General features: G+C 43.3%; 1 protein-coding gene across 8 annotated transcripts in view; it reads left to right on the top strand.

Annotated features, from left to right (window-relative positions):
• MACF1 (microtubule actin crosslinking factor 1) overlaps window positions 1-14,174 on the top strand; it is a 301,663-nt gene that overhangs the window by 110,965 nt on the left and 176,524 nt on the right. For all 8 annotated transcript variants that reach the window (XM_082229489.1, XM_082229488.1, XM_082229497.1 and 5 more), the window contains one exon: window positions 4,391-4,483. In XM_082229489.1, coding sequence (XP_082085615.1) covers window positions 4,391-4,483 — 93 coding nt within the window. The remainder of the gene's footprint in view (window positions 1-4,390; window positions 4,484-14,174) is intronic.

The following is a 14,174-nucleotide window of genomic DNA, read 5'->3' as shown; positions in this document are numbered from 1 at the left end:
ATGGATGCTCAATGTTCAGTGAACAGTGCTTGTGTGCTGCTCTGCACATCCCTGCCCAGAAACACTCGTGTCTGAGAAAAGATTCATGTTTGGATTTGGGGAACGAGGAGGGATTCTCCCTCATAGTAGAGATCACTTCCACACAACCCATTTATTCATTCTGATTTATTTGCAGGGAGGTTAGACTATGTTCGCTGTTTACTGAGAATATAGGAAGATGCCTTCCTATGGTCCATCTAGCTCAGTATTGGCAACACTGGTTGGCAGCAGTAGCTCTCCAGGGTTTCAGGCAGAGAGTCTCTCCCGGCCCTTTGTGGAAATCATTAATGCAGCAATGATTTTCCTGTCGCTGTGGAGTGTCATAGATGCTGGAGTTTTCTAGCTGGCAGTGGCACAGAGTTGGTTGACCAGAATCACATGATTGCCTCAACTTCTGGTCTGTAACTTTCCTATCTTGGCTTGAATTACTTGCAAGCTACCAATGGAGATTATTAACAAGATGTATATATTATTTTTTTAAAAGAACCACCAAAAACCCAACCTGAATTGCTTACATGAAATAGTGTGAAACATTCATTAAAAAAAAAACTGCAATAAAAACAGACTTTAAAAAATTAGCAAAATGGAGACAACAGCAACAAAAGGTATTAGCTGCTATCAAAAATGGTACATTGAAAATGCCTTCCAGTGAATGTTCATAGACAGGAAGGTGCCCCTGGCCTGCAAGCTCCTGGTTTGGTCCTTGCTGTACCTAAACATTCTGGTGCTCTCAGTGCCAGTAGTAATTTGGGTCTTAAGGGCTTCCGTTCAGCAGGGTGTGGGCAGCCTTTGAGGGATCAGAGAGGAGAAGGTTTAAGATGGAAAGGCACATATTTTGGCACTGGGACAGTTTGAATCCCTAAGCTCTACTTTGCATGGGGCCAGGTCTTCTTTCCCTACTGCACCGCCTTCGACTATCACTGTGCTCAGGGCCAATAAATCCTTATGAATGCAAGTCACAGTTCTGCAAGTTTCGGCTGAACTTCAGAGTTGGTTATGGACCATAATGCAGTTCATGTTTGTGATCAATGGTTCAGACAACCATTGTGAGCACATTTTGGGGTACGGTGCAAGAGAGCATCATTGTCAACTATTCCTCATCCATTGGCTGGGCTTTGAAGAAGCATTTCACCTTTGAAGCCTCTCCCCCTCTCCCCCACCCCCGTTCCAAAACTCTGTGGGTAAACTAAGCATTTCCTCCAGTGTCAGGTCCTGAGGCAGTTGTGGTCTGAGGTTTTATTAACTGGGTTGGTTGTGTAATGCAGAGGGTGGGGTGAGCAAGTTTGGGCTTGCGTCTTACGTGGTCGGCAGATTTTTTCAAAGATAGCATGGGAGGCGGTGAAGGGATAAGCAATCTAAATCAGATTGGCGAAAGGCAGCTCTAAAACACTGCCGTGAAATATATGGGCAGAGGCCCTTGGAGAAATGGGATATCTGAAACAAAGCAGGGACCTCAGTGCACTCATGGAGAGGCGGTTCCCTGATCCTGTTGCAAAGCCACTCCCCACTGTTCAGTGCAGTGGAACTTGAAGGGGAACTATTTGCTCAGTGCTAGAGCATGTGGTCCGTGCATGTTGTGTCCCAGATTCAGTTGCTACCATCTCTGAGGACCTCCAGTAATGAGGTTGAGAAATACATTAGAAAGCTGCTGCTGGTCGTCCAGTTAGGCCAGCCTTCCCCACCTGGTGCCCGCCAGATGTTTTTGCTGGGGCTGGCGGGAATTGTAGTCCAAAACATTTGGAGGGCACCAGGCTGGCAAAGGCTGAGTTAGGTAGCACTGGGCCAAATAGACCAATAGCAGCTTTGTGTATTTACCGTACGTTGTTGTTTGAGGGATTCTTTCCATGTTTAATGCTAGGGGCAGCATTGAAGACTTGCCAGCTGATGTGCACTCTCAAATACCTGCGCATGTGTGTCCTATAGCTGAGGAATTTTAGAGGCTGCAGAGCTACCACTCAGCTTGCTGGTTGGTTATGCTCTGCACAGGTGCCTCCATTTGAAATCTGCATAGAGGTGGAGGAGCAGAGGAAGAGAGGGGGAGGGGTAAAGGAAGGCAGAGGGAGAGGGCATACACTGAGTTGAGTCTGCAGACATGAAGGGATGTAGTTTCAAAAACCAAGGCGGGTGGATGGGTGTTCATTCATTCATTCATTCATTCATTCATTCATTCTCAGGAACTGCTTTTGATAGGCATTTTCAAATAACATAGTTGTTTCATCACAACATTCCTTATACTGTACTCCTTTAGATTTTTGAAAGTGATAAATCAGACTTTTAGATTAAAAAAAAAAGAGGTTAGGATTAGGTTAGGATTATGGTTGATAATAAATTACAGCGAAAGAAAGGAAGAGGAAGAATCATATTAAACTATTATTATTATTTTATTTATTGCATTTCTATCCCACTCCCCCCCCCCCAGGAGCTCATGGTAACATCCATGGTTTCCCCCTTAATCATATAATAGAAGGAGAGTTGGAAGGGGCCCTGAGGATCATTTAGTCCAACCCCCTGCAATGCAGGAGTATGCAGCTGCCCCACATAGGGATCGAACCTGCAGCCTTGGTGTCATCAGCACCAGGCTCCATCCTCATTTAATCCACTGTGAGATAGGTGAGGCTGAGAGGCAGTGACCAGCCCCAGGTCACCAAGTGAGCTTCGTGGCTGAGTGGGGATTCGAACCCTGATTTCCCAGGTCCAAATGTGACACTCTAACCACTATACCACAAAGGAAAAGAATTATATGATGCTGTGTTGTCATTTTTAAAATCCTGTAATTATTAAAAAGTACCATTTTTTCCCTATAAAATTGTCTTCTTGAGTATGTAATAGGGCCATAGGGACCAGACACTCTAGGTGGCGCTGTTGAGCTACATCAGGCTATCGGCATTAGTAACACCTTAATATAAGAGAAAATGCAAGAATATCATATCAGGAGCAAACACTGAGCAGGCCTATTTTTTAGTGTTAATATTGGCACGCGCTGTATAGGCATTATGAATTTGAACAGAATTAAAGCATAACAAGGAGGGAGGGAGAGAACCTGCCTCCTAAAGGTGCCAGGTTGACCCAGTGAAAGAGAACAGCCTCCAGAGATGAAAGTGGGACGTCTTGCCCTTCCTAGTGCGACTCACCCTGTTAGAACTCTTTACTTTGAATAGTACTGACTTCAGGGGCTTGCTACCACAATGGCTTTAAAGAGAAAGGACACCTTTTGGAGGAGGATGTCTAGCAACTGCTATTAGTCATGGTAAATAAATGAGGCCTCCATATTCCTTTTGGGGGAAATATTTGGAGGAATAACAAACAAGTAGAAATGAATGGTATAGCAGCAGTAATACTCAGAAGCATAGCTGTCAACTTTTCCCCTTTCTTGCGAGGAATCCTATTGCAAGGTTCATAAGGGAATTTCCCTTAAAAAAAGGGAAACGTTGACAGCTATGCCCAGAAGCAGTATTAATACCATAAGGAAGTGGGGTTAGACTTGTTTGAGCGCATATACCCCAGAATTGTAGAGCTGGGAGGGAGCCCAAGGTTCATCTAGTGCAGCTCCCTGCAATGCAAAGGAGCACAGGATCCACTGTCATGTATAATAAATATCTATTTATTTTATTTCATACCATTTGTATATAAAAAAGACCAAAGCAATAAAATTACCACTAAAAAAAATTACAGCCATAATTTAAGACATATATAAAGTTAGAACCACAATGGAATAGACTAAAACAAATTAACGTCTGGGTAAGCTAGTCTAAATAAGAGAATGTCTTCAGCAAGTGCCAAAAAGAACACAGTGAATGTGACTGTTGCCGCCACACTAAATATACTTAATAAGTAGTAAAATAATGAATCTATATGCAATTTGTGCAAAGGGTTTCAGGCTGAATCCTCAGCACCTGCGGTTAATATCTTGTACCCAGACAAGGAAAGGCCTTTTCCTGGCATCCTGGAGAGCTGCTGCCAGTCAAAAAAGACTTTACTGAGCTAGGTAGGCCAATAATCTGGCTCTGTATGAGGCGGCTTCCTGTGCTCACATGCTTGTGGCATGGGTATTGCCATGCTGCCTTCCCTGCTTGTGGTCTTCCTGCAGGCACCTGGGGTTGCATGGACCTCCAGATGGGCTATGTGGGCCTTTGATCTAAGCCAGCATGATGCCTCTGGGGTCCCAAGACTGTCAACCTCCCCCATCTTGGTGCCTTCCCCGTGTTTTCAGGTACAACTCATCAGCAAGACTGATGGGAGTTGTAGTCCAAAACATCCGGAGGGCACCAGGGCGGGGAAGGCTGTCCTAGGCAATGAGGCAGCAGCCAGCACACTCTGCTTTTTCACCACATCATGTTTGGTTGCCTTCCAGGTGAAGCTGGTGAACATTCGCAATGACGACATAACGGATGGGAACCCCAAGCTGACACTGGGGCTGATCTGGACCATCATCTTGCACTTCCAGGTAAGAAGTTGGTTTCTCTCATATTTGAACATCAGACAGAGAGAGATGCATACTGTATCTGGGATCCAGCTCAATTCAACATCTGTAGGGTGAGGTCTGCATTTTATGATGAATCCTGATTGGTCTGTTAGCATATCCTAGTGTCATGGAGACCAGAACTAGAGAATATGCAGCTGCTCTCGCTGATTGTTTGCATAATTCATCCATTAATGGCTGACCATGTGAGCATGTTACAGGCCTTTTGATCGGCAGTGAAGTAATTGGGAAGGCTGTTGTTTGCTTAGCTGAGCTGGAGATCTTTGGAGTTTTTTGGAGTGCTGGGGATGGAATCTGAAAATTACTGTCTTTGAAGGAGGGATGCTGTGATCCCACATTAATAGGACAGTGTTCCTCCCAAAATAATTTTCTGTAATTAATCTAGGAGGTCACAAAAAATCCTAGGATTTTTGTTCAGCATCTGAGGCAGCTGTGCTTCCTCGGTAGATGAGTTTGGGTCTCTGCTTAGGGTCTGAACATCTCAACACGTGTGTTGGTGGTTCTTTGTTTCTGAGAAGTAATTTTGTCATAGGACAGAGATGAGGAGCCTCTGGTCCACCAGATGTTGTTGGACTGCAGTGCCTATCATCCTTAATTGGCTGGTGGCAGCTGGAGTCCAACACCTAAAGGGCCAGAGGTTTCCTACCCCTGGCATGGGATAATGCAAATAATACTGTATTCCTAGTGCAGCCATAAGGAGAACATTATTTCCATTTCACAGCTGGACCATGTATTGCTCAAGGCCACATGCAGAGTCTATGGTGGGGGGGGGGACTGAGCCCAGGTCTTTCCATTTCTCTCCTTTGTCGGCTCATAAATTTGCAAGCAAGTTACATCATGCACATTATTGGCTGCATGTTTTTCAATATTTGGTTGCAAGAAATGGCTATATTTTATTATTGGATTATCCCCACAACACCTGGATGGTGTCAGTTGAGAAGTGCCTTCAGGCATAGCAACTGTTTGGTCATGAACTCTGCTGTGATAGAGTGACAGGTGAGTCGCCTTGCTGTTGGTATGCTTTGGTGGTGGGTGGTGGTCCTTGTGTTGGGAAGGCTGTCGGGAACTGCCATGGGATGCCAGTTGGGCCAGGAGACCAGCCATTCTATTCTCTTGAGTAGTTCTGGTAGCTCACGTGTTTCCTGTAGAACTGAGTAAATAGATATTTGTCTCCACCCTTTTGTCTGATGGATGTGAGGTTTTCCGCCTTGTGGCATTCTGCTGGGACAGTTGTGCTTTGAGTGCCAGGCCTGACTGGGAGAAATGCTCCCCATGGGATGAACATTGTGCCCTACAATCTGCATACATGGTACCGCTGGCAATCCATCTGTGGACACCTCCTTCCACCCACACTGTCTCATCCCACCAATGGAAACCTGGTTCACTTTCCTAGGAAGTGGGGCAAATTTGATGGCAACTGTGGGTGAGTGAGTGCCATTGAATCCGATTTTATCGAAGTACCGGTAGATGCCCTCCTCATGGTTGCTAGGTGTGGACTAGAAGCCTTTTTTCTTTAAAACACACACAATTCCTCTTTTTGAACTATAATAGCAAAAGAAGGCACAGTAGATACCAAAACAAGTGACATCTACACATTTACTGCAAATCTGTATTTATCAGATACAGGCCAATATTTTAAACCAAGAAAGAGCCCACAAAGAGTTTGGACTTGGAGCTGGAGATTATCACGGATCATTCCGTCCGCCACATTGGGTGTGAAGGAGGATTAGCCCAGGCTGGGCCGCAACATATTCCGGAGTGTAGAGATCGTGAGGCCAACCCCCTTGCAGAAGCTAGTCAGGTTTGGGTCTGGACAGTGCCTGGAGACCACATTCAGGATTCATGTTGGCAGGATGGTAGGTTATATTCAGGCCTTTAAATTTTTAAGATGAGCCAGTCATTTTTAGTATCATTCTGCATTGTTTATAATGGTATTTTATGGGTTTATTATTTATTATTTATTTAGAGCATTTGTACCCCACTCTTCAGCGCAAAAGAGTGGGCTTACATACAAATCAATTTAAAGGTCATCTGGAGGGAACCAGGCTGCCAAAGGCTGATTTTGAGGTTATTGGCTTCAAAATCTTACATATACTTCTGGAAAAGGTATTGATTCCCCACCCCACCAAAAAAACCCTCCACATTTGATGTGAGGGATCTTTGTTTGTGGACACTAGATGGTGTTGCTGTACTGAGAAAGAAGGGGATGGAAGAGCTGGAGGGGTTGATGGCAATGGGCCTCTGTGAGCCTGCATTTTTGGTGTCCAGGAAGTGCTTCAGGGTCCCTGCTGCTCCACTGGCTCTAGATGAGAACAGCTACCAGCCCTGGGGGGAAAACTAGTCAGTGAGAATGAGCTTGGCTAGAGCTTAACAGCTCCCAACTGGATAGTTTTTCTGGGATATCAATTGCTTGTTGCAAATCAGGATGAATCCTTTTCTCTCCTTCGCATCCCCCCACCAAATTGGAATTATGGGGATTCTTTTTTGGCAATGTGGCTGTCTTGTGGAGTACCCCAAGGATCAGTATTGGGACCTGTGCTTTTTAGCCTGTGCTTAAACAATCTAGAGTTACAGGTGAGCAGTGAGGTGACCAAGTTTGCTGAAGGTACTAAATTGTTCAGGATCTTTAAAACACAAAGAGATAGTGAAGATCTTCAAAAGGACCTCTCCAAACCGAGTAAACAGGCAATAAAATGGCAAATGCAATTCAGTGCAAACAAGTATAAAATGCTGCATGTTGGGGCAACGATTCTTAATCTCACATATATTTTCTCATGGGGTCTGAACTGGCAGTGACAGGCCAAGAATAAAACCTTGGGGTCAGAGTGGCTAGGGCAACCCAGTCAGATGGGTGGGGGTACAAATAATAAAATTATTATTATTGTTATTACAGTGGTACCTTGAGTTATGAACTTAATTCGTTCCGGAGGTCCGTTCTTAACCTGAAACTGTTCTTAACCTGATGTGTGCTTTTGCTAATGGGGCCTCCCGCTGTTACTGCGCTGCCAGCACACAATTTCTGTTCTCATCCTGGGGCAAAGTTTGTAACCCAAGGTACTACTTCCAGGTTAGTGGAGTTTGTAACCCAAGGTGTTTGTTACCCAAGGTGCCACTCGGGTTATTATTATTAGATTGGATAGCTAGAAGACATAAACCTGGTGTGTTGCTGAACAAATCTTTGGTGTAGCCACATTTGGAATACCATGTACAGCTCCAGTCACCTCACCTCAAAAGAGGATATTGCAGAGTTGGGAAAGTTTTAGAGAAGGGCAACCAAAATGGTCAGGGGTGCAGCGACTCCCCTAAGAGGAAAGGCGGCAATGCTAGGGACTTCTTAGTTTAGAGGAAAGGCGAGTAAGAGGTGACATGATAGGAGTTTATACAATTATGCCATGGCATTGAGAATGTGGATAGAGAAAAGTTTTTCTCCCTCTCTCATAATACTAGATCTTAATCATGTAGTAGCTAACAGTTTCAGGGAGAAGGTGGGCCAAAGCTGAAAATGAGCTCAGATTTGCAGATGACACCAACTAGGAGGGGTAGCTAATGCTGCAGAAGTCAGAGTTGAGACTCAAGATGACCTTGACGGATTGGAGAACTGGGCTCAAACTAACAACATGAATCTCAGTAGGGACAAGTATAAGGTTCTGCACTTAGGCAGGAAGAACCAGCTGCACAAATATGAGACACCTGGCTTGCCAGTAGTACATGCGGAAAGGATCTAGGGGTCTTAGCGGGCCACAAGCTTAACATCAGTTATCAGTGTGATGCAGCAGCAAAAAAAGCTAATGCTATTCTAGGCTGCATCAACAGAAGCATAGTGTCCCAATCCTGCTCTATTCTGCCTTGGTTGGATCACATCTGGAACACTGTGTCCAGTTCTGGGCATCACAGTTTAAGAAGGATGTTGACAAGCTGGAACATATGCAGAGGAGGGTGACCAAGATGATAAAGGGTCTGGAAATCAAGCCTTATGAGGAATGCTTGAGGGAGTTGGGTATGTTTAGCCTGGATAAGAGGAAACCATCTTCAAATATCTATTTGCAGCCATTGTTGCCTTGTTCACAGCCTTCTGTTTCTGCTTGTGGGTGGATGAGGGGAACCATCAGCTTTATCCAAGCAGAGGCAACTAGTCTGCTAGTCCCTCTTTGCCACTCTGTGTTGGCCCTTTCATCACCGACTAGTGTTGTGCTGGAAGACATTTGTCCCAATCCAGCTTCTGTTGGGGAAATCTAAATAAGGAGTAGTTGGGTCAGAATGCCAATGGGGCTGAGCATCTGAATGGGCATCTAATTGATAGTAATGCAATGTGCATTGTGAGGTACTGGAGGGCAAATAATATCTCCATCTGTAGAGAGAGTGGCTTGGCAAAGTATATCACTCCCGACCAATGGCAAAGTCAGTTAGTGTACATATACGGATGAAAGAAGACAGAAACAGATTTTTTTTTTTAAAGGGACATCCTTTATTTGTGTAATGTGAAATCTTGCTCTAATATGTTAATAAAATTACTCCTCAACACTACTTTGACAAGCATATTGTGATAATTTTCTTGAAAGAGAGGAAGAAATGAACACCATGTGGATAGACAGGTAGTACATCTGAACACTCCCAAACCCTGTCCTGCCACAATTGGCCTACCCTTTTTTCTTGTCACCCATTACTGTGAAATCCCAGAACAGGTCATAACAATTTAAAAACACAATATCAAGACCAGTTGAAACAGATTACAAAAAAGAGAACAGGGTTGGTCCTAAAGTATATTTATCAGTTGCATCTTCAGCATACGACAAAAACTACATAATATATATCTGACAGTTCATTGTTCATGCATGTGCTGAAGCAAGATCTTGCTTATTATCAAAAGCTTTTGCTGCCATAAATGTATTAGTTTTTAAAGAGTGCCTTTTGATGGAAAGGCAGGAAACAAATTGAGCAAAACAGGACTCTTGGGCTCTATAATTTCATGCTGGACTCTGTATCACGAAGCATCCCCTCCCCCTTTCCAGGATTTTCAAGACTGTATGCCAACACCTTTGCTGTTGGGGTGCGGCACAGTACAGTCTTTCTACACCTTGTAATTGGAAGAATATTATTTGCAACATTAGAAATCTTGGTGCTTCAGGCATTCACTCTCAGCATGCATCCAGTGCTTTTTCTTGTAGCAGAACAGCACATACAGACCAAATGGAGTCCCTCTTAAATTAATTTGTCCCCAGTTAATTTCCCACACAGATCCTATTCTGAAATAATAATAATAATAGTAATAATAATAATAATAATTATTATTATTATTTGTATGTATATCCTGCCTTTCTCCTAAGCTGGAATTCAAGGTGGCTTATGCATTTAAAAGCATTACAAAGCACAAAGTAAGAAAAACGAACTACTTAAAAACAATAATTAAGATACATCATAACAGAAAATCACCTCCACTTATTACCCCTAATTCACCACTACAGTAATACCTCCACGAACGTCTGCCTCGTCTAGCGTCCATTCCAGCGAACATCTGCGGCAAACCTGGAAGTACCAGAATGGGTTACTTCCAAACCAAAGTCCCAAGAGATTTTGAGAGAAATTAAGTTATATCAGATGCAATATATGGAATTGTGTCCTTTTCGGCTAGTGGTCGGGGCTCCGGAACGGATCCCGGCCACAAAACAAGGTACTACTGTAAAGATATATATATATATATATTATTCCCCAAATTAATATCCTACCCACGAGGTGCTCTGGGAGCTTTTTAAAATCCACCCTTCCTTTTTCGTCATTTTAAAAACCAACGCCTTTGCCATATCATTGCAACAGCACCACGTGGTGGTATAGGATATGTTCCATTGAACTTGGTGGGATCAGAGTGTGGGCAAATGCTCTTTCCCCAAATTGTCAGAAGTGCATGGAGCCTCTGAAGATAGTAGATGCTTCTTCACCCCTGCTCCCAATGGTCCCCCTGCCAACCTATCCATCCCCTTGCCTTTTCCTTCTCTCATTCTATCTGGGACACCCCACACTGACAACTCATAATAAACTACACTTCCAAGATTTCTCTGAGGGAAGCCATTACTTTTGACAGGGTATCCTAGTGTTTTAGAAGTATGGTGCAAATATGGCCTGAGTTCAAAATGTGGCATTGCAGCCCTGCTGCATTTGGGGGTTCCCCTTCTCATTCCACTGCAAGGGGTCCTGAACTTCTGCCCCAAAGTCCTGCCCCTGACAGTGCTGCCGGTCCTATGTGCAAAGAGGGCCCCTTCATAGGGGTCTTTCCCTCAACTCTCTGCCAGAGTTTCTGCCCTCTTTCAAGTTGTTCATCAGGCTCCACACATATCCCCCATTGGACAGAGGCTCAGAATTGCCCTGCCTTCCTTAGTCAGGTTGGCCAGAGGCATGAAGGATCTGAATTCCCATTGGGTCATGCTGTTGCCATGGCAACAGTGTGGGGGGAACAGCAGAAGGAAGATGGGAGTGGCAGCACTTGCTTGCTACTCTTGAGCAGCTTGAGAAAGGCAGCAGAGTGCAGTGCCAGGGAATATTTTTGTGGGTACATCATGGCCCACGGGTGATGTGTTGGGGAGCCAAGCCTGGATCCCTGACTTGTTTAGACTGCTCGGTTTTGAGTTGCATTCTTGTATTGCATCCTTTTCCAAATAGAAGGCCCCCCTGCCACCTTGCTTTACCTCACTGTGGAGGCCAACGTTGTAGGCTACTGGTGCTATATAATACATTTTGTAAGCATTTGTTAGAACTCCATCTTCCAGTGTGGCAGCAACTGCACTTTGGAATTCCCTGCCTATTGAGATCAAGCAGGCTTCTTCGCTGTACCCTTTTTCGGGCCCTGCTAAAAGTGTTCTTGTTTCAGCAAGATGCTTAGCAAGTTGAGGTAATTTTAATCACTTAGTAGTATTTTAACTTTTGCATGTTTTATAGTATAGTTGTTAATTTTTCTTGATGTTATTGTGTGTTTTTGAAAACTGCTTTGATGTTGTTGTTTTTTCAGTCAAGTGGTATATAAATTTTATGAAACAAAGAAATAAAATAAATCTCATATTTAGCAGCTCTCTTGCCCACTTCCCTTATTTTCATTTATGGGTTGGGCTGAGTAGAGCGAATAAGGAAGGACAACTGGAAGGATGGGATTGATATTGATATTATTATTATTATATCCTACCTTTTACCCCAGACCAGGTGGCTTGGTGACTTATAGATAAAAATGCATGATAGATAAAATACAAAAAGCTAAACACATATAAAAGATAATCATTAAAAAGTAAGTATACATATTATAGGTATTATAGTATGTATTATAGGTATTTCTTAACTACCTTGTTGTGACAGGTTATTGTGACCCATATTCTGCTGATGTTTCACTGTTGTTGTGATTGTTGAGGCTATTTAGTTGTTTTTCCCTCCCTGCCCCCTCTGTCTGTAAGTCACCTGGAGACTATTTTTGGATTAGGTGATTAATACACCACATCACATCAAATAAGTAGCAATCTGTGCCCCCAGACATGGAATTTGCCATGTAACTTCCCCTCATATTTACCATTTGGTACCCACAACAATGAAAGTGACATTTAAAATATGGGCTCCTAATGCTAATGCACGTTGCTGTGTCCCTGTGAGCTAGATGCACATGATAAGTGATTCTTCACATTGTTGAAGCTCTTGTTCATTTTGGAGTGTGGCTTTTGGCATATTTATCTGGTTTTGCTCTGTCCATACCACATAAGAGCTGCCCTGGCTGGGAAGATCCAATTCACCTGAATGACCACCTGAAATTTGGCACATAATGCACTGAAAGCCTCGTGGGGTGGGTGGTACCATTTTATCACTCCATTTATTTATTTGAAGCATTCTTTTTAAAATTAGTGCTAACACTTTTCTGGCTTTTTTCTTTTAACAGTGAAATACCACTTAAATAGGAGTACCAGAACACTATAATGATAATTATAAAAAAGGAGACGATAAAAAACCACCTTTCCAGTCATTGTCTTTCTAGCTAATGTGGTTAACAATTGTGACTAGAAAGTCTCCCATCCTTTAAAAAAAAAAGCAGTATATGATTATAGTATTACTCAACCACAACACACTTTCATTTACATGGAATTTCATCAATATTTTAAAATATTTATAGCAGGAAAAGCATGTTAGTGCCAATGAAAAGATCAATAAAACAAATAAACAGGGTGATTAAACTTTGCAGTGGGTGCTATTTTAAGTGTAGCCTTCTTCAGTCTGGTGCCCTCCATCTGCTTTAGACTGCAGTTCCTGTGGCTGGTGGGAGTTGAATGTGCTGGAGGTGAATGTGCCAAGCTGTGGTAAATTCATGTCTCCTTTAAGTCACTGCCCACATCAAAATCCCACCCTTTAAAAAAGACAGAAAGAGGATCACCAGGGTATTTTGCTTATGCTGAGCTTGTGCTTCTGTTATGGAAACTCACTATGGATTTTCTGTAGTCTGAGGGTGCTTCCAGATGGGTGATTTTTGTGGAATGGGTGTTCCTCATGCATGCCAGTTATACCCAGCACAATGCTGTTGAATCAAATGCCAGCCCATATCTGCCCCCCCATCCCATTTAACCTGGATTTACTGGAAATTTGATGTCAATGGTCTGTTGTCTGCAGACCATTTGCTATATCTCAAATGACCTGTTGATAAATTAAGCACCTACCTGGTAGCACACTAAGAAATGACAGTAGACCCAAAAAGAAAATGCAGGGTGACAATCACCAGGATGGTGGCATAGTGTGGATGCACCATAAAAAAGAAATGATTGACACATGGCAATTTTGCATATCACTTAGTGTGGAAGCACCCTGGACAGACATAGAGGTGTCCCCCCACTTATACATAATCCACTAGTTCGCAACCGTGTATATGTGTGATGCTGGGTAATAAATAAATTATTTAATTAAACCCGCAAATGGTGGGAGAGAACTGGAGATTCCTCAAGGCTTGCGAGCAGACCCTCCCCAGAGCCCGAAGAGGACATCAGTGAGGGCTGAGAAAACCCCAAAGAAACTGGAGGCGCAGCGGGGCTTTGCTTAGGCTGCTCAGCCTCCCTGCCTAACAGCTGTTGCACTCTGTTGCGCAGCCGCTGCTGCCACTTTTCCGTGCATCCTCCAACCTCCAGATGGCCCCAGAGCTTTAATTCTAGTTGTGGATATTTTTGGATCCAGTATTTTTGATATCGATTGACTGTAACCACTTCGCAGGTGGGGGGACACCTGTAGACTTTCAAAACCAGGGCAGAGACTGATATGAGGCCTCCTTCCTCATATTTAATTTACCACTTAACTCTCAAAGTGGTAAATTTCTAAAGCGATAGGTACTGGAATTCTACATTCTGTCTCAGAAGGCATTCCCACCTAATCTTGGTGTATTTATTTTATTTATTTAAAACATTTATATGCTGCTTAATATTTGAGAATGTCGTAGCAGAGTAAAGAAGACTAACAGCAGCAGCAGCAATAGTAAAATACAGTAATACTCTAATATCCACAGTGATCAAGCAAATGCATCAACCACTATCAGTCATCAGAGAATGCTTGGGGGAAATAGGGAGGTAGGAAGGTGTTTAGCATGTGCCAGATGAATAAAGAATAGTTCTGCAGGGGATGTTTTACATTTTGGGGATGGGATGTATTTAGTCAG

The sequence above is a fragment of the Podarcis vaucheri genome (genome assembly GCF_965113315.1).
Source record: "Podarcis vaucheri genome assembly, chromosome: 7".
In the NCBI taxonomy this organism is placed as follows: Eukaryota; Metazoa; Chordata; class Lepidosauria; order Squamata; family Lacertidae; genus Podarcis; species Podarcis vaucheri.
Note: the sequence above shows the minus strand (reverse complement) of the source record. Positions and strands in the feature narration are given on the sequence as shown.